The sequence below is a fragment of the Euwallacea similis genome, chromosome 4 (genome assembly GCF_039881205.1).
Source record: "Euwallacea similis isolate ESF13 chromosome 4, ESF131.1, whole genome shotgun sequence".
In the NCBI taxonomy this organism is placed as follows: domain Eukaryota; kingdom Metazoa; phylum Arthropoda; class Insecta; order Coleoptera; family Curculionidae; genus Euwallacea; species Euwallacea similis.
In genome coordinates this window covers 7,624,038-7,648,607 of record NC_089612.1, presented here as the reverse complement: position 1 = coordinate 7,648,607, position 24,570 = coordinate 7,624,038, and the positions used below count along the sequence as shown (strand labels likewise).

The 24,570-nt window shown below is 35.7% G+C and overlaps 2 protein-coding genes across 4 annotated transcripts in view; both read left to right on the top strand.

The window, feature by feature from the left end:
* The first annotated feature begins 2,556 nt into the window (after window positions 1-2,556).
* LOC136408112 (transcription factor btd-like) lies at window positions 2,557-12,909 on the top strand. Of its 2 annotated transcripts, none has more exons than XM_066388929.1 (2): window positions 2,557-2,658; window positions 11,420-12,909. In XM_066388929.1, exons 1-2 carry the CDS (start codon window positions 2,650-2,652, stop codon window positions 12,431-12,433), a joined length of 1,023 nt encoding a protein of 340 aa, XP_066245026.1. In that variant the 5' UTR covers window positions 2,557-2,649; the 3' UTR covers window positions 12,434-12,909. The 2 variants fall into 2 exon arrangements, with proteins under 2 accessions (XP_066245026.1, XP_066245025.1); XM_066388928.1 differs by lacking the exon at window positions 2,557-2,658 and adding an exon at window positions 7,324-7,440.
* A 336-nt stretch (window positions 12,910-13,245) lies between these two features.
* LOC136408110 (transcription factor Sp9-like) overlaps window positions 13,246-24,570 on the top strand; it is an 85,299-nt gene continuing 73,974 nt past the window's right edge. Inside the window, exon 1 of one of the 2 annotated variants that reach the window (XM_066388925.1) lies at window positions 13,246-13,558. In XM_066388925.1, the coding sequence (XP_066245022.1) occupies window positions 13,508-13,558 (51 nt within the window). In that variant the 5' untranslated portion in view covers window positions 13,246-13,507. The remainder of the gene's footprint in view (window positions 13,559-24,570) is intronic. The other variant, XM_066388927.1, reaches the window with a different exon arrangement.

The window sequence follows — 24,570 nt, the reverse complement described above, 5'->3', positions numbered from 1 at the left end:
AGCAAGTGCATGCATACTGTCACCATCCGGTGTCTCGTCTTGGGACAGACCGAGACAAATCGGGTTCCCCGGCAGGGGACACTTTACGAACGGTCCTCATTGTTGCGAAGTGTCAATCTTAGGGGCATGTCAAATCAGTGGATTTCAAACTGTTTTAGAGAACAACTGAAAATAAATATTTACGGATAGTAAATACGGAAAATGCTATTTTCCAGCAGAAGATTGCAGTTCCAAGAGGCCAAGTTTGGGCAGGTATTAAGTGAAGAAACGTTTCACACACAAAACTGAAATAGCCATCAAATGGTTGTTTCGGTTTTTTTCATTAAGTAGAAGGATGGATACGAAGGGGAGGGAGGAGGGTTTGCAGACAAGTATCCACAAATAACAGGATAGTTCTCCCTTTAGAGAACTCTGATATTGTACTTTTTTGCTGGTCAAATTGCCTGACCTAGGGTAACCCGTAACGGAACTTATTTGGCCCAAATTCTGCTGTTAACTTTAGCTGGAAGCTATTTTCTATAGAAACATTGAAATAAGGTCTGAATATTTATCAGATTCTTGCTTTCTATGGAAAACTTGAGTGTAAAGTGCCAGTAACTTAATAATTTAGCCTTAATTCAACAACCTCCAGCCTGGGTTCAAGTAACTTACTTTGAACCAATATCTTACTTAGAAACGAACAAATAGATTTCATCAGTGACCTCCTGGGTGGATGTTCAAGCATAATTTGATTTTCTTCGAACACTACATCACTCCTGAAGCAGTAAAATTTACCCTTAAATTAAGATGATCTTCCACGTTAGAACATTTTGACGGTCACTAATCGCAACCTGCCGAATCAGGTGCCTTCGAACTTCAAAGGAGCATCACACAAATCAGTCTTGTATTCTTTGGATGAAATTTGTAACTCTGATACCTAGTTTCGCAAAAGAGCCCTTTTACAACCATGGGAACGTACTTGACACCCGATATTCCTTAACAAAAGTCCCTTTTATGCGGGGGTCGTACCTATTATTGAAATAAACCGATTAAACCCCGTTTATGACTGTCGATTCTATTCACTTCAAAAGTTATTCAATGAGGATGTTTTTTTCGTGTTTAATGACCGAGTTTTATTTGACGCTTTAAAAAATTCAAGATTGTAACGAAGTGTCCATTTTCAGGGTTGGAATTTGATTTGGGTATGTATAGGTATTGTCTATATATGGTTTTTTCTGCAGGTACATAGAAAAAGTAGCAAATAGTAAAGAAGGAGAACCATAACCAAAGCATTTATTGTTATAATATACTTTACTGGTGACATCACATATTTAGTACACAAGGTGTCTCAAAAATATACCGAAAAACTTTAAAGGACGGTGGGGATCATCAATACAACCTTTTTTGTTTAATAAATATATACCCGTAAAACAAAAAAAAACGCAAATTTCTGATTTGAAGAACTTATCGATATTCACCAATTGGTTGGAAGAGGAGGTCCTGTAGGCTGGTCCGCGTGTTATCCTGATCTCAACACCCTGGATTTTTTTTCTTTGGAGTTATTTCAAATCTCCGGTCTACGAAATGGCTAGTAATAATAAGGAAGATCTCTTGGCAAGAATAATGACCAGTTGCACACATCCAGTAGTTATTTCCGGAATATTTCTACGGTTCGCGAGTCAATCAACCGACGGTGCAATCTTTGTATTGAAATAAATGGTCATCATTTTGAACAATTGCTGTAAACTATCGTTTATTTATCAATGAAACAATGTCTAACACGAACAAAAAATGATTGTAATGACGAAAACCATATTGCTTTTTTTGCTTAAACAGCTTATTTGCGGCCATATGTATGTTTATTTAAGAAAAAAGCTTGTACTGATGTCTCCCACCACCCTTTAAAGTTTGTTAAATATTTTTGAGACACCCTGTACTTTAATACCTATACAAGGTTTACTGCAATGATGATGCATAAAATCTTATGAGAGTCTTTGGCTCAGTTTCTGCAAAGGTTAGTAAAACAGTAAAAAATTTTAAAAAATTATTCGAAGCTGAACCCTTGGTTTTTGGGATTTTTATATCTGCCGGATGTCCGCTATACAGGGTGTTTCAAAATTAGGATGCAATATTTTAACTGTATATATTTTAGAAAAAAAAACATAAAAGTCCCAATATTAATGCAATACGTCCCCAAATGCTTCGTTGTTTAGATACAAGGTATTAGATTTTAAAAATTTGTCTTCTATCGCCTGAACTTTTTCACATATTTTGAAATTTTCCTGAGGCCATGCCCCGTTTGCCACTACCGACTATTTTATTTTACGCTTTCGTTTCTGACTGTTTATTTCTCCTAATTTTTGTTTCTTGCTCAATCTAAAAAAATGAAATCTTGCATTGGCTTTATATCTCCGTTTTTCAATTATTTGAGTGACCCAGAAAATGTATGTTTACGTGTCTTTATTTTTTCACATGCTTCATTGTAAGATGATAAGGCACACAATGACTGGACATCCCAGAAAAAGAGGCAAACCTTCACAATTCCTAAATGGATTAACTACTATGCTATGGGTAAATTGATGATTGACAGTAGGCTGCAAAATTCTCGGTAGGTAGTTGGCTATATCGAAACATAAACATTAGGGACAATGCAAGTCGAACTTGACAGTAATGAAGAGGGTATGTTTAGCTATTATTGAATTCGTTACGAGATTGGACACATTGGCAAATCACCATTAAGTACGTTAGGCCTGCAGAAAAGTATAGTTCCAGCGCCATCTACTGTGTCCTTTTTACTCCATCTTGGGCACATCTACGAGTGTAAACAGCAGCGCACGATGCATCAGCCTTTTTGCTGCATTACCATTTTTCTTATAACTTGATCAACCCTATACACTAAACCCTGCGTGCTACACTTGAAAAGTTAAACGAAATGCAATAAAAAGGACACGGCAGATGGCGCTGAAAGGTTATTCTCCTGCAAGCTCAATACACTTACTGTTGACATTAATCTTTCCTACGACTAGTTGCACTCATCTTCATCAGAAGGCGAGTCGGAAGTTGATAAGTTGCATGAGTTGATCTAATTGAATTATCAAATCCTGGCGATTATGATGTTTTAGCCCCAAGGAAGATCTGATATCTGATATATGGTTAAAGGACAATACGGAATTTCATTGAAGGTCCCAAATCAGCTATTTGACTGGGGCGTTAGCAACAATCTCGAATATTGCTCCATACGCTTACGGAAAAAAACATTGTTGGTTATTGGTAACAAGAAGCATCAATCAACAATCTTTATGTCCAGTCTATTAGCGTTTCTAAATGTATCATAAAAATCACACCTCAAATATCAATATCAGTTGTCTTCTATTTTGGCTAGGTTTGGAGCTTCCCCTGTAAAAATCTCTACCTTGGTCCGCATTAAATTCGAGCCAGCAGGAATATACAGAGTGACTCAGAAGTACTTTAACAGATTTCAGGATTCCTGGCACTTTTTTCACATTGAAAGGACTTATAAGCAGTAAAAAACTGTACTTGGCAGAATCGTTAAGCAGTTACAGGGCGTTCAAGTTTTATTGGTGCACTACCGGTTTTTCTCGAAACAAGAAGCAATGAAAAGCTCTCTGAACCGTTTTTGAGCATATTTACAGTATCTATTAATTGACTGCAACTGATTTATTATTAATATAGCATCGTCATAGATGAAAGAATAGTTTTTTTATTATTCGAAAATGGTGCGTACAATGAAGGCATCTTAGGAGAGCTTTTTTCTTCAGAATTGAACAAAAAGCGCAAGAAACATTATAATTAGAGGATTTATTGTACGTACGCCAAAATTATAGATATCCCAATCCATCACAGATTTGTACGTTACTGGTGGCACTAAAAACAATATTTTATTGTAAAATGTGCTCATTGATATTTACAAAAAAAGTCATTAAATTCTAAACCGGTTTCGTAGAAATTAATACATTTGTATTGTTTTTTTAATAAAATTTGAACACCCTGTACTTTTGTTTGTAGTGCATAACGCTTTGGTTCAGGACTAACATGCAGAAAGGGAATAATATCAAATATCTGCATAAAAAAAGGGCATGACGTACATTTCTAATGAGTAGGTTTAACCGGCAACTAAGCTCGAAATGGTGCTTATTCCAGCACAATTTAAGCATCTAGTCTACAAATAAAATAAACAAAAAAATTAAAGCTCTTACCTTTTGACATGATTCTCATAACATAATCTTAATTAAACCGAAAATTAATTGTTACCTCCGAAACACAGGGTTAAAAAGTTTTAATACGAACTAAATATAGGTGTTCAAGCTCGGTGCTTAAGACCATTTTCACAAGATGAATCTTCCTCGTAATATATCATACAATTTCTAAAACAATATCCGCAACCTATAATTAAAACTATCTGCCTTCGCCCAACTAAATAAACCCAAAAAAAGGAACTTCTAATTACTGCGTGACCCTGTAGAAAGTGATTAGGATGGGAAACCTGTATATGGGTGCCGCAGAAGAGATTTTGTTGCACGTGTAAAACAAAAAAGACATCACTAGGGACATATGGACATTATTCTGAAGAGATATGATTTATCTGTGGAGTAAAAAGGCCTACAACATACATGAAAGCTGATGCGCCTGGAGGGTCATTAAGGACCCTTATGTAATTAAATACATTTGGAAACAAAAAGGGATTCCGACAAGGCACAGATCATCAGCGGAGTTTAGAGGCCCATCATTTCCGTGTCAAAAAGCGACCCTGGTTGTAAATCAAATGTTTGCTGACCGATTCGTTGGCCATAAATTTCAACAGACACAGAGCCGATGAAGACCGCCACTGAACAATGCGGGTTTTAGACAAAAAAAAAGGTTGTCATTGGCGTATGTCGCCGGAATTTGCCAAGGGCAACGTTCCTCGGCCATTTTTCCCAAATTTGTAAAAGTTTCCTTTGGCACTTCCCCGATTGGTTCAAAACCGCAGAAAAGAGGCATTTTTAGCTCAAAGGACTAAATTTAAATTTTTTCTTGCAAATGTTTTACGTTTGAGGTGCGGGCGCCGCTACTGCTTTCACCATAGCCCATAAACTTGGACAAAAACACGATATGGTGATTGTTCTGGAACAGTACCGATACTTTGTGTATTTGAAGGCGTGAAATATTCGAAACGTCTTTCAAGCAACACTTTTATTACAGGATTTGGCCTTTGATTTTCGAATTACTACCGTGCGGTTTCGAAAAATGCTGTAAGCACGTGGGGGGCGGTAAGAAGCCTCGTAGATTATCGTTTTTATGACGCTCTTTAAGCCTCTGTATTCTTGGTGCTGATGGTAAAAGCAGATGGGTGGTATATATTGGTGGTGGGAGGTAAGAGAAAATTGCTTTGTTAGGGATGTTATAAATCATACTTCTAAGTAAAGTAACCTGCACGGAGCCAGTAAGGTCGCCTTTGTTATGTTGTGATTAGTAGTATCAAAGACATTTTTTTTACTTTTCAATGTCTGTTAGATTTTCCATTCTTTCCTCATCGGTGAATTTTGGAGAGGATTTGTTGAATTGCCACAATTAAATGTTTGTAATGTATGTGCGATGTGTGTGTAACTTCAGGAATATCTTGATTGGAAGGATGGCGAAACATTATTTTTTTTTTTTTGTAGCTCTCTTTTTATCGGTTACACTTCTTGTTTTGGGCACTTAGTGACTTTTTCGACATTTTTTCTCTCAGTTGGATTTAGATTCCACAAATTACAAAGTATCTACTCTTTAATACAGGAAAACTTATAAAGAGAAAAAATAAAACTCCTAGCAAATGAATTAAATGAGTAAAATAACATTTTATACGATGAGTTTCTTATGTCGACAATTGCCTAAAACTCTTTTCACCCACTACTCATGCAGCCCACTGGGCTTTTCTGCCTTACGATGAGATATTTGTAAAACGTAAAATTTGCAGCTCAAAGTATTGTATCTAAATATCTATTTTTTTTGGTTTTTGCTTCTTGACACTTTTATAACTTTAATAACATGTTCAGAAGTAAATATTTGCAAGTCAAGTCACTATAGAGACATACGTTGGCCGGCACGTTCACCAGACCTTTCCCCGTTCGATTATTTTTCATGGGGAATTATGAAAGATTTCATTTATGAATCTGCACTTACCAATATTAATAAGCTGCGAAGGGAGATCATCACAAATTTAAGGATCAAAATAAGAAGAAGGGACGTTTTCAGATTAATACAGAATTAATGCCTCTTTGCAAAAATAGGATTTTTAATATTTTCATCAAATTGCACGACTAGCCTTAATACATGGTACTTTATTGTAATCAGAAAAAAACCCCTAAATTCGAAAATGTCAAAATCCAAGATGGCACCCATAAGAAAAAACATAATTAATGATAGTTGTCAATAACTGGAACGTTGTACTTCAAATATGATAACACCACATTGTAGAAGAGAAAAATTTGCAGTAATAAAGCGTTAATCATTTTGAATTACTTCGCTAAATAATTTAAGGAGAAAATAAAAACGTTTTTTTGAAAATTTCGGTTTTTTCCCGAATTTAATCGATCTCGTATCTTTTATGGCTTCTGAGATTGACGTTACTGAATTTCAAAAACGGACACAACATTTTTCGGAAGTTCTGAAGAGGATGAGAGATTTGTCACCGAGACGTTAAAAATGGCGTTCGAGTCCTTAGGTAAAGGGTAAATATTCTTCTTAGTTAGTTTTAACTGAGAATACTCTGCAAGTCCGCCATTGTAACTACTCCTACTGGTATTATTCCTAAAAAGTAAAAGAAAACATGAGCTATCCGCCTCTAACCTATGGAACATACTTAAGATAATGATACTCCTCATGGCGTTTGGGGGGTTTGCGTACCTGCACCTACTTAGGTATGATATATGATTGTGCTGAAGCGTGCCTTACTTTAAGCTATAAGTAATTATCAATAATTATAGGCCCCTATAGGATATGCAAATTTCCTCTTACGCCTAAACATTCTTTGAAATAATCCAGCATCGTAGTTCCCTCCAAGGCCAAAAATACTTTCTTTATTAGCCTCATCTAACGAACATTGTCAGCGAAAAGACCTTAACACAAGCCACTCTCAAACCGAAACGACCCAAATGATAAACAGAAATCCTACTTAATTACAACTTACAGTCAAAATCTCATCTTGTTCGCGGCCTCTATCAGGGCCCAGGGGTTGTCTTTCCAACCCCTGGGCCAGCCGGGGGTAAGCCGCGCAGCATCACGCGCAGCCACGCCCCCTTGAGGCGATCATCTCGCGTTAAGACTCGGTCACAGACGTTAAATCTCAGTTATTACCGAACAGTGTGCGTTCAGTGGTAGAAAGATATAGATAAAGTTAAGTGACTAAGACGAGGAACTATGATGGCCCCTCAAGTAGTGTTTCCTGGCAACGGTGGAGGCGCGGCGCAATCGCATCAGGTGCGTGCCAGTAATGATAGTAGTTCGCGATCATGATCATATCCGTCGTTCACCCTTTCATTATTTTGTACGGGTTTATTAAGCGCATTCATCTTCTCAGATCAGGTTTTGATGATGCTCATTCACAGTAATTCTTCATGTCAGTGCTTTTTCTGTTCCCGGAATTTTTGTTTTTAATTTTCGTTTGTCATTGCATTTGTTTTTATTTTTAACACTCGTTTGTTATTGCATTTGTTTTTGTTTTTAATGTCCGTTTGTCATTGCATTTGTTTTTGTTCTGAGCAGCGTTTGCCGAAAAAAGTGTAACAGTCATTGTGAATTTTTTTATGGTGCGAATTCAACAAACGTGTACTTTTAATTTTCAATTACTAATTGAAGTTCACAAATTACAGTCAAATGAAGAATTCTTTAGCATTCCTTTTTTTTCGGTCTATATATACAATATAACATAAATTTGGAGACTTGTGCACATTTTTAGCTAATTTGAATAATCACGTTGAAATAAATGATTTTCTAGTTTTCTTCTTGATAGTTCTTTAAATTTTTTTAAAGCGCTGTTTGATTAGACCTTTAAAATTTCTGTGAAAACGTATATCGATCTAAGTTCGCTTGCTCAACATTCGCGTGTTGATTAGTTACGACTGAATTAGTTAGTAAAATTAGAAATAAATTTGAATTTCTTGTCCAAATTTGCGCCTTCCTTACGAATTGAAGCTGTTACCAGGTTCGAGTTATTGAAAACAACTTCTTGTTCTGACCCACGGCCCACATGGGAGAAACTGTATATAATTTTATACCATCAGATTTCTTTAACCTTAGATTTCATTTTCAAATTATCTCAAGTGCGTGAAATAGTTTTTGTCTTAATTTCTTATTTTTCTCTGCATTTCCAGTTTCTGATTTCAAAACACTTCGTTAGATGTTTATCTAAACATTTCAATCAGTTAGTTGTGTTATGGACAGATGAAGAGGAAAGAGTCTTAATTTACATTAATTTGTGTTTCCAATTTGGTTTATGAACTTTAGCCCACTGTATGTGCAATTTTTCTGAAATTTCTTAAAGTCACTTCAGCCAGATTAGAAAGTTACATAAAATTTAAATTAAAGTTAAATTAAAAACATGCGAATTCTGGCCGGTAGAAATGAAAGACTTCAATTCAATTTTTCTCAAGTTTCTTTAAAATATTTTGTAGTTCCACATTTCTGCTTCTATTAATTTTCTCATTTGAAAAATACTTTTGAGAAGAAATCTTTTAGAGAACTTCTGTTTATGAAACCATTTTATAAAATTTTTTAAAGATTTCCTTTTAATAGTTCTCCTACTGCATCGTTTAGCCCTCACATTTTTGCTTCAGACTTTCTCATATTTGAAAGAAACGATGTATGGTCGACTGAAAGAGATAAATCTAAACTTTTAGAAATACATTTTATTTAAACGCTTAATTGTGCAGGTTTTCCCATCAAATCTCTCTGTCCTTTTGTAGCCTCAGTTTAATGCTTAATGTTAAAAAAAAGTTCTGGACCCTCCCAATATTTCAGAAACTTCATTTAGTAAGAAAACGTTTCACTTATATAAAATTTATAATTTTTCATTAAGTCTACGTTTTGTAATTTTTTGGAACTATACGAGGGTGGCTTATAAAGTCGTTGCAAATCCAAAATGGCTTTTTTATTTATTCGCATGAAAGGGTTCTACAGGGTGGTTTCCCGGGGACTGATAACCTCTATAGAGCGGTATTCCGGGGACTATTATGATATAATTGTTGAGGAGGGCAACACTTCTAAAATATTTTCATTATGGCGATACTTCGGGTTACAACTATCGAGAGTGAATGTCAACTTTTCGTAAACTTCACAATTTATGATTCTTAAGCGAACGATGTAATTTTCGGAGGATCACCCCATATACAGTAAGCCTAAGTATACACGAAGAGCTGTTTCGTATCTTTTCGGAACATCAATCTCAAGTTTAGTTGTTACATTAAAGTTTTACCTAAATATTTAGACCTGCTATGGTTGCAGGTCGTTACGGATCATTTTCTCACAAGTTGGTCTTCATTAACACGAAGCATTTAGACTTTCTAAATGTCGAAACGTGCCTGAATAAAGTAAATTTTTTAAGAGTTTATTGCTCACCAGGTACTGCAGATGTAGAGATCTATACAGGGTATCCATCTGAAAACTTAATACCACTATCTTCTCCTGATAATAAAACTTTTAAAGAAAATCCTTAAATACATCAATAATCTTTGTCGGAGAAAAGAATAATATCATTAAACTTAACTTTCCAGAGGCGGAACACTAGAGAACACTCTTTAGAAGAAATTATGTCCCTAAGGCCCAGGGCTTTGCTTCCAAAGATTTTAAGTTTAATGCCGTTATTCATCCAACTTGAAAACATTCACCTTTTCTGGGCCTTTTTTTAAATTTTACTATTAGGAAAATGTTAGGGTGGTAACCTTTCAAGCGGGTACTCTGTATACCGATTTCATTTTATTTAAAATTACATTTTGTGAAGACTTCCACACAAACCACTAAATTCTTATTCTTTCTTTAACAAAAATACTATTAGGTGTACAACTTTGCTTCCGCCGTTTTTTTTCCGAATTTCGCGATTTTATTGTAAAAAACTAATTATACCTTTAGGATCCAAAGTATTGTCCATCGCTGGCCACTACTTTCTCCCATCTTTCGGGCAGCATACGAATCCCGTGTTGAAAAAATTGGACATCTTTTGAAGCGATCCACGATTCTATCCAATTTCTTACTTCTTCATAAGACCGGAAGTGTTGGTCAGCTAGCCCATGTGCCATGGATCGAAACAAGTGATAATCAGAAGGAGCTAGGTCAGGAGAATATGGCGGGTGGGGTAGGACTTCCCATTTCAATGTTTCCAAGTATTTCTTGACCACTTGCGCAACATGGGGTCGAGCATTATCGTGCTGCAAAATCACTTTATCATGTCTCTCGTTGTATTGCAGCCGTTTCTTTTTCAATGCTCGGCTCAAACGCATTAATTGGGTTCGATAAAGAGCACCTGTGATTGTTTCAGTTGGTTGTAACAGCTCATAATATATTACGCCGAGTTGATCCCACCAAATACAGAGCATGATTTTGGAACCATGAATAGACGGTTTGGCCGTCGACGTGGAAGCATGGCCGGGATATCCCCAAGTCTTTTTGCGTTTGGGATTATCGTAATGAACCCATTTCTCGTCCCCAGTCACAATACGATGCAGAAATCCCTTCCGTCTTTGCCTTGCAAGCAACTGTTCACAAGCGAACAGACGCCTGTCAATATCTCTTGGTTTCAACTCGTACGGCACCCAATATCCTTGCTTCTGAATCATTCCCATGTCTTTGAGGCGTTTTGAGATTGTTTGTTGAGTCACTCCCAATGATTGTGCCAATTCTTGTTGACTTTGACACGAGTCTTCGTCAAGTAATGCTTCCAAGTTCGCATCTTGGAAAACCTTCTTTCTTCCACCGCTATGTTGGTCTTCGACGTGAAAATCACCGTTCTTGAAGCGCTGAAACCACTCACGACATGTCCTTTCACTAATAGTGGCTTCCCCATAAGTATCTGAGAGCATTCGATGAGCCTCAGCAGCAGATTTCTTCATATTGAAGCAGAAAAGTAAAACCTCCCGCAAATGACGAGAATTTGGCTCGTACACTGACATTTTCAATTGCGAATAACTTTATGATGAAGACACAAATAGACTAATATTTTTATGAGGTTATGTTAACAGGTGTCCAAGGCTCCTGCATGCCCATATGGGGTTATTTATTTCGATCATTACTTACCGCTACATACATCTATTCAAAAACGGCGGAAGCAAAGTTGTACACCTAATATTTAAATTGAAATTAAAAAAAAAACAATTAACGTGTTTAAAAATCCCTAAATATACGGAAAATAACTAACACTCTCTTTCAGCAAAGGGATCTTTTTAGAACTCTTTTTTTTTGTTTTCAGATGTCACCACTAAATCTTCTGGCCGCCTCCTGCAATCGCATGTACCCACCCACGTACACTCCACACACTCAGCTCTCCCCAGCCAGCACCACCTCTTGCAGCAGTGATGGATACGCAGCCCAAGTCTCGATCGAAGCTGCCCGATCTCCCCTGGATTACTCCCCTCACTACCAGAACGCATACAGCTGCAACAACTACTGGTTCCAGCATTCTCCTCCGTCAGCCGACTTAGCTACAAGCAGCTACCAGCCCCACCACCACCAACAGTACTCTCCATGGGGCCAAGGAAACTACATGCACCCATTCAGCAGTATGAAAATGATGAAGACAGACATGGATTTTCCTTCTTATTCTGGCAAAGCCAGGCGTTGTATCAAGTGTCAATGTCCTAACTGCATCAACGAGGAGAATGGGCTAAAGAAGCCTTCATCCAAGAAACTGCATATCTGCCATTTTCCCGGTTGTGATAAGGTTTATGGGAAGACGTCTCATTTGCAAGCTCACCTTCGATGGCACACCGGAGAGAGGCCGTTTGTCTGCAACTGGCTGTTTTGTGGTAAAAGGTTCACCAGATCGGATGAACTTCAGAGGCATTTAAGGACTCACACAGGGGAGAAGAGATTTGCCTGCCCGACGTGCTCAAAGAGGTTCATGAGGAGCGACCATTTGGCGAAACACGTAAAGACGCACAAAACCAGTAAGAAGCTGGAGGATGGGGAGAGTAAAGAAAAGATGGAGCATTCTCCTTCTGCCTCACCCAAACCGAGGGAAGCAATATTGAGTCAGCCTCAAAACGTGATGAACCAGGTCGAGGCGAATGGTCCAGCCTCGTGTTACCCCTCATCAGCAGGATTAAGGTTTTCTCAGCCTATAACGTCATCGTCTAGCATCATGGGCAGCAGTAGCGGGTCTATAATGCATCATCATAATCATCAGTACAGTAATTCGCAGTTATTATCTCATACGCAAACGACGCATCAAAATTTTTATCCGGACTTGGCGTATAGTTTGTAATGCTAAGTATTTTTTCGTAAACTTAGATCATCAGAAACTCCTCAATGTATTGTTACGTTGAATATTATTGGTCAAGAAACGCTAAAAAATATTCTACGTGAGTGCTGCAGCCTTCCAGGACAATATTAGTACTTCCTAATTGTACTAATGTATTTTAATGTACCTATACTAAAGAAATGTTGAGACTGGTTTTACTTTAAATTACTTCTATTAAAATGATTAATATCAAAGTTCAATTTTAATATTAATTATTGATTTTTTTACTTAATAATGCTATCGATCTTTTTTGTAAAATTACATTTGCCAAATTTTTATTTCGTTTTAGTTAAATGTTAGTTATCAGTAACAAATCATACAAACGTAATAACAGGGTCCAACCACTAGCACTTTACTGTTGAAGATAGTTATTGTGTGCTTTTAATAAATGCTGTAATAAATGTAAATTAAAGCCATTTTCTATTGATTGTACAGTTGTAAATAAAAGTTATTGTTTCAATAAACAAAATTTGTATTTAAGATTTGCAAGAAAACCATAATACTCCCATTATTACCAGCAGCCGCAGAAGCGATAAACACGACTTTAACTGTGCTTGATTAGTGCTGCGCCCTAGCGCGCCATTAGCCAGTCAACCTACTGCACGTGGTTCCACTAGATAGCGCCACGATCTACATAATTGAGGGTGCTATTAAATGGGCGGGTTTTACGGATGCATGGCCGCCCTGCAGAGTAGGGCGGCGAAAGAAAATAAGACAAAAAAGTCAAATTATAGTGTAATGTTATGTACGTGCGGTGGGGTACGCAGGCCAGGAAAAAGCTAGTTCGATTTAAGTCAGTTTCAATCAAAACCCACGAATGTATGCCAGTTTTTCCGCAATTGTTATAACTTGAACGTTTTTTGGCGCTCTGCAAGCGAGGACAAGTTGAATCAGTAATCAGTAAATTTAATGAGCGGGTCGCCCGTCGATGGCGCTGTCAACGCGAGTGTGGTGTTTTTGGTTCTGACGTCACTGTGTACAGTGTTCGAATTCTAGAGAAGGATTTGATATAACGAGCTTGAGGGAAGCTGTGGTCAAATGGATCGACAGGAGAGGGAGAAGGGCCGGGGATCGCCCGAATTATTAGCAGTAAGTTCAATCGATTTTGCTCATAAGAAAAGAACCTAGGCTTAGTTCAGGTTAGTTCAGGTTAGCTTTGTGTTCACTACAACTTGTATCATTTACTCCTCCTTCATACCGGCACCGCTCGAGCGATGCTTCAGCTCGCGGTATTTTTCCACAAAATTTTTTTTTTCGAATCAAGCGTAAAACGGATTTTTGTGCGTCTAAAAAAGAGCGCAAAATAGTGATTTTTACAAGGAAGTTTGCTTGTTCGCCGAACGTGTGAACTTGAACTTTAGCGCTTGGTTAGCGCTAGCGACGAATGCAACCGCAGGCTGTGTTAGTGCAATGGTCGTTTCTTTAATATTTGATGGTTTCATTTATTTGTATCCAATTCAGTCAATTCCACGTTACCTTGAACCAGACAAACGTGCCTATTTGAGCTAGTTGTAGTTTTCGAGGGGGACAGGGGATGTTTCCAACGAAAGCGAAGCTAGCGATGAGTCGGGGTTTGTAACCGCAATAGTCTGGATCGAATTTTTCATTAAATGATTCAAGGAAAATACGTGATAAATTATGCGGAAAACGTATCACAGGCGCCTATTTTGCAAACCTATTTAGCAGGAAAGGCCAAGGTATTAGGTAATGAAAGCTTTTAATAAACAGGTTTTTTTTTACATGAGCTAAAGACATTTCAATGAAATGTATTTCACATTTTTTTTTACAAATGGCAAAAATAATGAAATGTTTACAGAACGGGACGTTCAGTAAAATTAATGTTTTCTTCATATTCTTTAGCATTGAGTAGCAGGCACGTATATCGCACGGTTTCAAGTTTCAATGGAGTTTTTATTATGCACGATTTTTATTAAAACACCAGCGGCAATAAGTTTCGAATTTTTAGCATTTACGGAAAAGTGGATAAAATGTGAAACAAAAGTACAAAATGGAAATTTGTAAATTTGCTTAAAATGATACTCTTTATCATTTTTTTAATTTCAAAATTAAACTATTTTTCGCAGAAAATAATTTTACAATTCGATTAAAGCGCATTTCAATGCGTACTGGAAAGCACTAAATAAACCGGCTTCGTAAATAATACCTGTTAAAGAAAAATGAAGTTCATTGCATTGCAATCCCTATAGCTCGTATTAAAAAAACACCCTGTATACTTATACTCTTGCACAAATTAACGAACACCTCGCCTTATCAACTCTACATTTATTTCAATGATGGTAGAAAAAATCATGTGTATAATTCGAACATGAAGTATTATTGCTTTTCTCATTCAACGGCAATATAGCACTTTGCACCCTCAATGCCAAACAACACTATGCTTTTTTGTGTACACAAAGGGGTATATTGTTTGTGTATTAGAGAGCGTATTTGCACGGGTGCATTGCACATTTCATTGAACATTGCAACAGTGTAATACGAACATCTACACTTAAAATCTGTTGTTTTTTTATATTTTCCGCGAGCTTGAGCGGTGAAGGTATGTGCGGAGCAAGGGGGGAGAGGGGGGAGAATAAATATGTCTTAATTGGTCATCATCATACGACCGGTTGTTGTGATAATGTTGTGTAAAGTATGTCGGAGTTTGTGTTGCTGACCTACACTTATTGGTTGGATTTTGTTCTTTAATACACGTGCAATCTTTGAGATTGCAATTTCTTGAGAAATTTCACTGGAAGGTCAATGGAAAATATGAGATATTTCAAAATCGAGACATCTATAAACTTAATAAGAATGTTGCTGGGTGTCGAAATGTATCAATTAATTAATCTATGTAATTCTATGAAATTTTGATGCTGTGTTTAAATCTCTTACAACTTACAACTGTACATTGCAAAAAGATGATATCATTGCACACATGCGAGCAAACAATTTCCATTAATGATCATTTTTATTGTCTAAATTATATTTTGAATTTAATTAATATCCAGTGCTACGTACCTTGAAATGAGGGTAGATTCGAAAAATATTCCAGAAACATTATTCTCAATCTTCATCAGTTTAATTCCCATTCGAATTCAGAGATATTTCCGACGGAAAATTTAACCCGTGATTTTCCAAACCGCTTCTAAGCTTTCATTAAAAAAAGAAACGCGTTCAAATTAAAGGGAAAAATCTTCATGGACGCCCAAAATAATAATTTTTCTAGCTAGTGAGGGAAGGACACTTTCTCGAAGAGCAAAAGATCTTTGTTGTTCTTGGCTTAATTGCTGGTTTCAGCCCAGCTTCAGGTCTCTGGGCTCGACGCAAAAGACCCACTTCTACTCTTAGTAATATAATCTACTATTTTCGATGTGATGAATGATTTGCTGAAAGTAGTCAAGCGTTAGCTTTTTGTCAAAAGGTGGAAAATCCGAGTTCCAAAAACGCTCTTGTGCGGCACAAAGCAGATAAAAGGAACCCTAAACTTTGCAGACAATGCGCAGAATGTTATTCTCAAATAATTAATTAAAATAGGTCACGAGATCAGGATGTTAAGGATAGTTAATATGACCTTTCTCAACCTGTAATGAGGTTGGTAATATCAACAGGATATAAGAATTTTGAAATAATTGCGAACTTACTCATTTTTCGATATATTCACTATACATATTGCGAAAACTAAATTAAATGTGTAAACTATCGATAAAAAATTTTAATGAACGCCATGCGGCTTCCCTTTCTTTCCTGACTTAATTAATCTTTGTACACTTAACATTTGCGAAAATTGATGGGTTTTTGGACTTGAAAGTGAAAATTGACGAATAATGACGCATGTGGAATTTTTCTACATCTACGTCTTTTAGAGTGGAATTGTCGATACATAATTAAATATCTACATCGATTATTCGACAAATTGTCATTGATATTTTTAATCAATCTCCAGCAAACTCTCTGTTTAAACTTCTTTCCAAGCATTTTGGCGAATAACTACATAAAATAAAACATTTTTATTTTATTTATGGCTGTTTGCTCTAAGCAATTCTTAAGTGTATTTACTTAAGGTTGGGTTACTCTAAAGAAACAAATATCCATGTTATTTTTGATTTAAAAGTCCCTTAACTTTAAGCGGGCATGCTTAAAAGTTGCTTGGTGCGAGTAGCCATTAAAGACTCGTTTATTTTTCCCTGAATAAATTTAAAGTGATTTTGTCTGATATTTTTGCTCACTATCCATTTCTTCCTTCCTTTTAGTCCCGTCTTCTATCGGAATTACTTATTGCGAACGCATCAAACTATCCATATAATTCCCTTGAAAGCTCGCTAAAAGCTTCTTTGCTAGTCGATTGCTTTTTTGATTATTATCGATAATTAACTTTACCTTGAGCCAAGATTAGAAAACGATGTATTCGCGATTAAGCGGGCAGTTAAGTATATTTTCAATTAGGTTTTCATAAGTTAAGGCTTATGCTGGGCGTAATAAGATAAATGGTTTGATAAATCAATTTCGGGGAATTTTTAAAGTGCGCAGTGAGCTTTTTAGTTATTACGCTCCAACTTTAGCGGAGGCTATTAAATTTTGTAAGGGAAATTTATAAATTCCTTCAGTAGCACATATTGAGGTCATAGGGCCTCCACAGGGAGACTACTTGCTCACATCACCGAATGTTGCCAGTCGGACCCTCGAATGGGCGATTTATTGAAATTCTATTTGGAAAGTTTTTGACATTCCATTTAGAAAGTTTTTGAAGTTTCATTAAACTCCTCCAAACAAGTTTTCTTCATTTCGTTTATTTGGAGCAACCGACGGTGGAGCCCCTTAACCCTTAAGTGGCAGGTACTTTGTTGGTGGTTCTTGTAAATCAAAAAACGGCTTTTAACATATCAAACGCCTCTTTAATTACACACTCTTTTTATTAACCCGATAATTTCACAGAAAGATCTGTCAGTTGTTCTCTAACCCGCCGGCACTGTTTCCAATGCCCTCCACCATGGAAATCCCTCTTTCTATGCCATACCTTAATACGGTTTTAAATAGTGGTTGTTTACTAGCCATTTATATTTTTCGGGTGAGTGTTAATGCACGTCCAGGTGTCCGGCTGTGGTAATTTATTACCCCAAAAAATAGAGGTTTCTGGTAGAAAAATGACAAATGAAAGGGATAAATATAATTAATAATAACGTTGTTTCAAAAGAAGGCCGCACGAGTATAATGGCGTAAAAGTATTTCGTGTTAAAATAATATCAAACATGGTAATGGGCGTAAAAATAACCGTGAAAATTGAATTACACAAAATAAGAGTGATGTTTTGGGAGAGGGTAAAGGCACGTGTTATGTTGTATAATAACCAACAAAGGAGTTCCATTTTATAGCTGAAATACCCCCTAACCAATCATAAAATCAATTTACGAAATTTCCACAAACAACTTTCTTTCTCTCGTTTTAGCAATGATTTTTAGTATTCAGGGATCAATTTCCGGGTCAGCACGAATCCCGTTTAATGTGCGGGAAATGGTCTGGAACACTTTGTCAGACTCAAACCGGATGGGAAATCTCTGCGAAAGGGCACTTTATGGACCGTTTTACTTATTCTGCCGATTTTTACCATATAAATGTTAAGATGATTTCATGTCGTGGATTTTATTGGGTATAAAGGAAATGTTTGCTTCACAGGCCAATAATTATTCTATATCTTTATTTTCTTTTAAGTGGTCGGAGATCGTTTAATCCTCATGGTGCAAGTTATGCATTAAATATGTCTATTTATTGACGTTCCCAACTTGTTCCAATGTCATTTGCAAAGATCAGTGTCATTATCGAGGCACGAAAAGTGATGCTTTTCAAGATCTAGGATAAGCACGTTTTTTGTGCTTTCGGAAAAAAATTTTTATTTTAGTTTCACATATTCCGCCCACTTTTACCATATAAACGTTACGATCAACGCTGCTATTGGGACCAAAAAAGTTTCGCAAGGCGTCTGGAGATCCAGAAAAAGCACGGTTTTGTGCTTAAAAAATGGATAAATAACGTTACACAAATTTTATAGCAATGAGGAAACTTCCAGAAAATCACGAGTTTTCTGAAGAAATGACGACCCCAACGATTTCTCACAAAAAAATTCCATCTTACGATGGTTGTCCAAAGACTAATTATTACTGTATTACTGGTTGCATACGAACCAGGTTCTTGATGCTTACGTCACCCAATTACTGATACCTAAGCGTGATGGGAAGACTTATTGATTCATTTTTTATTCCTTTACTATCCTAACTAATTTTATGTATCGCTTTAATGAACTCCCCCAAATACGTCGCCACAACAATAAATCCATCAACCGAATCCAGACTTCTAAATTTAGTTAACCACAAATCATAGTCGGGTCCAGATGAGTGCAGGGGACACTGCAACACACTGAATGGAAGGGCTTTCAAGGCTTCATTGACATCATATATTTCACTAACCCTATAAATATGATCGAACGTGAAGTGGGGTAATGGATAATGGAGTGTCGCTGCGGTAGCCGGACCCCGCATGGTGCTCAGGCCTAAGGTCTATTGGGAGTCCATGAAAATCAGCTAATACAACTTTGTGGAATTGTTAGGAAGATAGCCACCTGTTTATTGCGTAGTTAAAAATTTAATTTCGCCGGCTGATTAAATTTTCTATTCCCCTGAAGCATTGTCCACAATATGGAATATAATTTATTATATGCCTAATGATTATTATAACAAAATAAGCATACATAAAAAATAGCAGTACCATGCGACTACAGAAAGTACTATATTACCAAGGAACGCCTTTTCATGCTCGCAAAGTAATAAACGTAATAGGCGATCATAATTAATTGAAGGAAGACCTTCATCCGTGTAAGCGTATTACATATTCGTGTAAATCATAATTTTCCAGTGAGGTTAATAAATTGCTTTATTATTAGTTTTTCGAATTTATTGTTTCAGCTTATCTGCAGTTACAATGGAAATCCGACATAATTTACTAGAAACAGAGAGTTGTTACGTTTAGATTTATTCACTTAAGCTCGTGAGTCGAAAAGACAAATCAGATTAGACAGCGTGTTCTCTAGACAAGAAAAGGATGTGCTCGAATGAGAATTTTCTGATTTGGTGTTAGAATCTACGTGATTTATTATCAGAGTGTATCCGTCTTATCGATAAAACTGCAACATTAAATAAAAATAAAGGACAAACGTTTCAAAAGGGCAAAATCATCAAGACATGTGGAACATCATGAACAGTGCGATTTCTAGACTTTGCGTCAACTCTGGTATCAGCAGAAAATATTTCCGCTAAATAGAAAATTTTCTGAATTAGGGACACTTGTCAGAACTCAGAATAATCGAACCAGTGACAAGAAGAGATCGTTGAATACATTTATGTCATTGGTGACTTTGTGAAACATTAATACCTGAAGAAGGATCTGAAGATCGATACCTGAAGAAGGACCTGAAGATCGATACCTGAAGAAGGACCAATGGTAATTTTCTGAATATTTGATCGAATGCCCTTTTTGTAATACATACATATATTGTATATACAGGGTGTTGTTTAAGTACGTAGTTGAGCTTCAAAGGGTGATTCTTTGAGTGGTTTTAAGACAAAAAGTTTTTATAAACGTACGTCCGGTAATGCTTCGTTTTCAAGATACAGGGTGTCAGACTTTTTTAAAAAAATCGTTATATATTAAAAAAAAACTCCTAAATAAGTAGGAGTCGCGAACTAATATGGCGTTAAAACTTGGCGATAATTTTTAATGAAGAAATCTTTTAAGCTAGACATTGTTTATTTCCTTTTGCTAGTGGTGTACACAGGGGTATACTGGAAACTGAAGAAAAATCAAACAAGAAAAATATTTTATTAAAACTACACTTAAACAAATGGTACGCAATTTTTTTTTAGTAAAATAACATTTAACAATAAATAACACGAAACTTACTGTTGCTGAAAAAGTTCTCCTCAACTTCAATGCAAGCATAAGTTTGTCTTAACATTGATTGCCGAGCACATCAAAATATTCCCGGGGTCTAGCTTATCTGATAACATGAATCCCTTATCTATTGGATTAATTCTTTTTCAGTATTAACCGGAGTTCTATAAACGAAGGACTCTACATGCCTCCAAAGGAAAAAAATCTAACAGCTTTAAATCAGGTGACCTGGGTGGCCATGGCTGGGCTTAATGTGAAAAAATATAAACGGTTTAAAAAACTCAGTGGCACATAAATAACAATAATAACCATAAATAACACTGCCAAATTTCAATAAAATCGGGTAAAGGATTATTACGATTTTTACGAAACATTACCGGACCTATGTTTATAAAAACTTTTCATCTTAAAATCACTCAAAGAATTACCCTTTGAAGTTTACCCACGTACTTAAATAACACCCTTTGTATACATATATAGATATATTTACAAGGTGATTCTAGATAAGTGGGACAAGCAAATATCTTGAAATCGGGAAGATCTACAAAAAAAATTTTCAAACAAAATCTTCTTTATTTTCGGAGCCTCAACTTTTTATAATGTCAATTTTTTTTTCAAGGTCACCTTCACCTGTCTTTTGGGGTTAACTTCATTTTTTCAAATGTAACACTCAATTTTTTTTTTAAGATTCGAATTCTTTGTTGGCAGTAAAAATGTTTTTACTTGAAACATTTTTTGCTAAAGGTAATAAATTCATAATAATACCAAACTCTTATCCCGCGAACGCTACAAGTACAATTTAAAAAATTTTTTGTTAAAACAGTTAAATTCCATTGAAAATAGTTTACTATGGTTCTTCATTGATTGTATTAAGACTTGGGTACTCCATAAATCCATTTCAATGATTCACAAAACGAATAAAACTACTTTCGTGAGCCCTTGACTCTTAAATCGAACTATCCGCCTAAAGAAATCTGTTTGACTTTTTATCTTAAAACTAAACATAAACATAAAAATAACAAAAAAGTAAAGGTGTATGTCTCAGTCTAGACTATACCAGAACATAAATAGAAATTAATTTTAAAAATTGCTGGCGCTAACTACGTATAACTACTTAAAGGGTATGGATTACGAGACGAAATCTATGCCTATTCATAAACAAATCAATCATATCAGATTCATTGATGGATTTATGGAGTACACAAGTCTTAACACAATTAATGAAAAACCATAGTAAACTATTTTCAACGGAATTTAACTGTTTTAACAAACATTTTTTTTAAATTGTACTTGTAGCGTCCGCGGGATAAGAGTTTGGTATTATTATGAATTTATTACTTTTAGCAAAAAATGTTTCAAGTAAAAACATTTTTACTGCCAACAAAGAATTCGAATCTCAAAAAAAAAATTGGGTATTACATTTGAAAAAATGAAGTTGACCCCAAAAGACAGATGAAGGTGACCTTGAAAAAAAATTGACATTATAAAAAGTTGAGGCCCCGAAAATAAAGAAAACTTTCTTTGAACATTTTTTTTGTAGATCTTCCCGATTTCAAGATATTTGCTTGTCCCACTTATCTAGAATCACCCTGTATAGATACCTTTCGAAATAGAGCCTTCGAAGAAATGGCCACAAGGACACCATAGTCCAATCTGGAAAAACTGCAAGTTTCCTCAATGGTTAAACTACTTATTAGTGTCGATAGATTTGATGAGCTCTTCAAAAGACTTTCTATCAAGTTTTAAGTAAATTATACGAACATTTCGCACGTCAACTCATAACGTCAAACGTGAAAACTAACCTAAACTAACCTGAACTAACCAGAAGGGCCAATTATACATTTCCGAACAGTTGACCGAATGCTTTTCTTCGTAACACAGGTACCATCCCAAACAAAGCCTTCGTATCAGCCAGTCGCAAGAAGAAAATTCATATTTTAGATGTATTTATATTTTTTGTAGCTTAATAGTTTTTTATTTGATTTTTCTTTTGTTTCGTTTAATTTCTTGTCATACTTCCGCTTTTTTATCCTCTCGACCTTTGTCTATCAGTGTCTTTGTATTTCTGTTCTGTGACCAGAACGGATCATCACATTCCTTCGAAATTTTATTAGTTAAACATCTCAATGAAACACCCAATTTAGCAACATTTCCTCCTGAGCCAACCCGAAACCGCCTTCGTGAATTGCCAGGGTCTGCGAAAAAAAGAATAAATGACCGACGATCTCACGATGGAGCGAGCCCTCGCCTTCTTTTCGCATTTTGACTGATGTAACCGAAGCACTTACCATCATTATCTTTTGCTTCTCCTGCAAAGGCGGCTTTTGCTGAATCAACACTTAAATGCGGCCGAAATGGGCAGAATTGACCACGAGCTTGCATTTAGCTTTGAATGTTGAGAAGCTTTGAATTCTAGTGCCTTAAGTTTACGTTCACATAAAAGAGTATGATGTTCGACTGGAGAATCAAGTAGGGTGTTGGTACGTAACAAAAGTATTAATTATCATTATCGGCACGTCATACGGTAACGTGTTGGTGGTTTCTACCCGCAAATTTGCGTGCTTTAGAGCCCGAAGGGGGAAAATTTCAAATGTTTATTAATTTAACGCAAATGCGGTTGTGTTATTTTTTCTATTTATATAAAAAAATAATTAAATTTAAATAAAAAAATTAATTTAATAATGTTGAAGGAATTATTACTGTCGGCTTTAACTGCAACCCAATTTCTATAGGAACGTTGCAATAGAATGGGTCAGATTTCTGGTTTCTATGGAAAATAGCTTAATGTTAAAGTTAACGGAACATTATCAATTCGGCCGTTAAAAATGATCAGGACCAAAACCGTAAAGAGAAAAAAAAATTGAATATACGCACATGCAGTTATTTATTTATTCTTAACTACAGATCCCCAGGCATGATAACAGATCAAGGTAGTAATATCAAACAGCTTGGCAATTTCATTAGAATAATTACACCTTACCATAATTTGTTATACAGTTTTCACAGACTCAAAGAATATTCCGTTCCATTTAATTACGAAGGAATTTCCAAAATCTACTATATGTATACATAGAAGACTGAAAGTCTCGCATAAATTTATTAAAAATTGAAAAAATATTTTTCATGAAAATGCTGAAACATGCCAAATATCATTTTTATTTTTGCATTTTTTGACCTAACAGACGCGTATACAGGGTTACTTATGTAGTAGATAAATGCACTTTTTTATTTTTTTCTTATGGAACCCCAGGTATGTTATGACGTTTTTGAGTTCTTTGAGAAATTCTGAACATATTTTATGTAACATACCCATATCTAAAAACAGTTTTCGGAAAAAATTAGAGAAGAATAGAAATAACGATACAACTAATGAATCTTAAAAAATAACAATATAAACTACTATAATCTAATGTATTAAATGTTCGAACTGTGCCCCGTTGACTTCCTTACATTGAGCAAATCAAAATTCAAATTCCTGAAGAACTTTTCTTATCATTTAAGGAGGTATTTGTTGAGCTTCTTAAGTAATTTTATTTTTCAACTCTTCTATATTGTTGGCCTTATTTAAATACTCTCTATGTTTCAGATAACCTCTTAAAAAAGTCCATAGGTGTAAGGTTAGGCGATTTAGCAGGCCACTCTAATTGCCTTTTTCGCCTAACCCATCGAAAAAAAAAATTATAAAAATATTTATACATGAAATATGTTCAGAATTTCTCAAAGAACTCAAAAACATCACAATCTACATGGAATTTCATAAGGAAAAAATGAAAAAATACTACACGGATAACCCTGTATACATGTCAATACATATATTACGTCAAGAAATTTACAATTAAAACAATATTTGACGTGTTACAGCATTTTCATGAAAAATATTTCCTTCAATTATTAACGAATTTATGCGGGACTTTTAGTCCTCTATGTATAATTTTTTCTAATGCATCAAGGTCTGCATGTGATCCACATTTACTGTGAGCGAAGGTCGTCTGGACCCAAAGAATGGGTTGACAAAAAAAGAGTCCTTGACCAAGCCGAAGTTTGTTATTTTAATAATTATTATCTTGGAACATTTTCCAAATTAAATATGTAGTTGGGAAGAGACACGCGATATTCAGGCAGTAGCAGGGCAAATTCCGGATATTGCATGCATGTTCTTTATT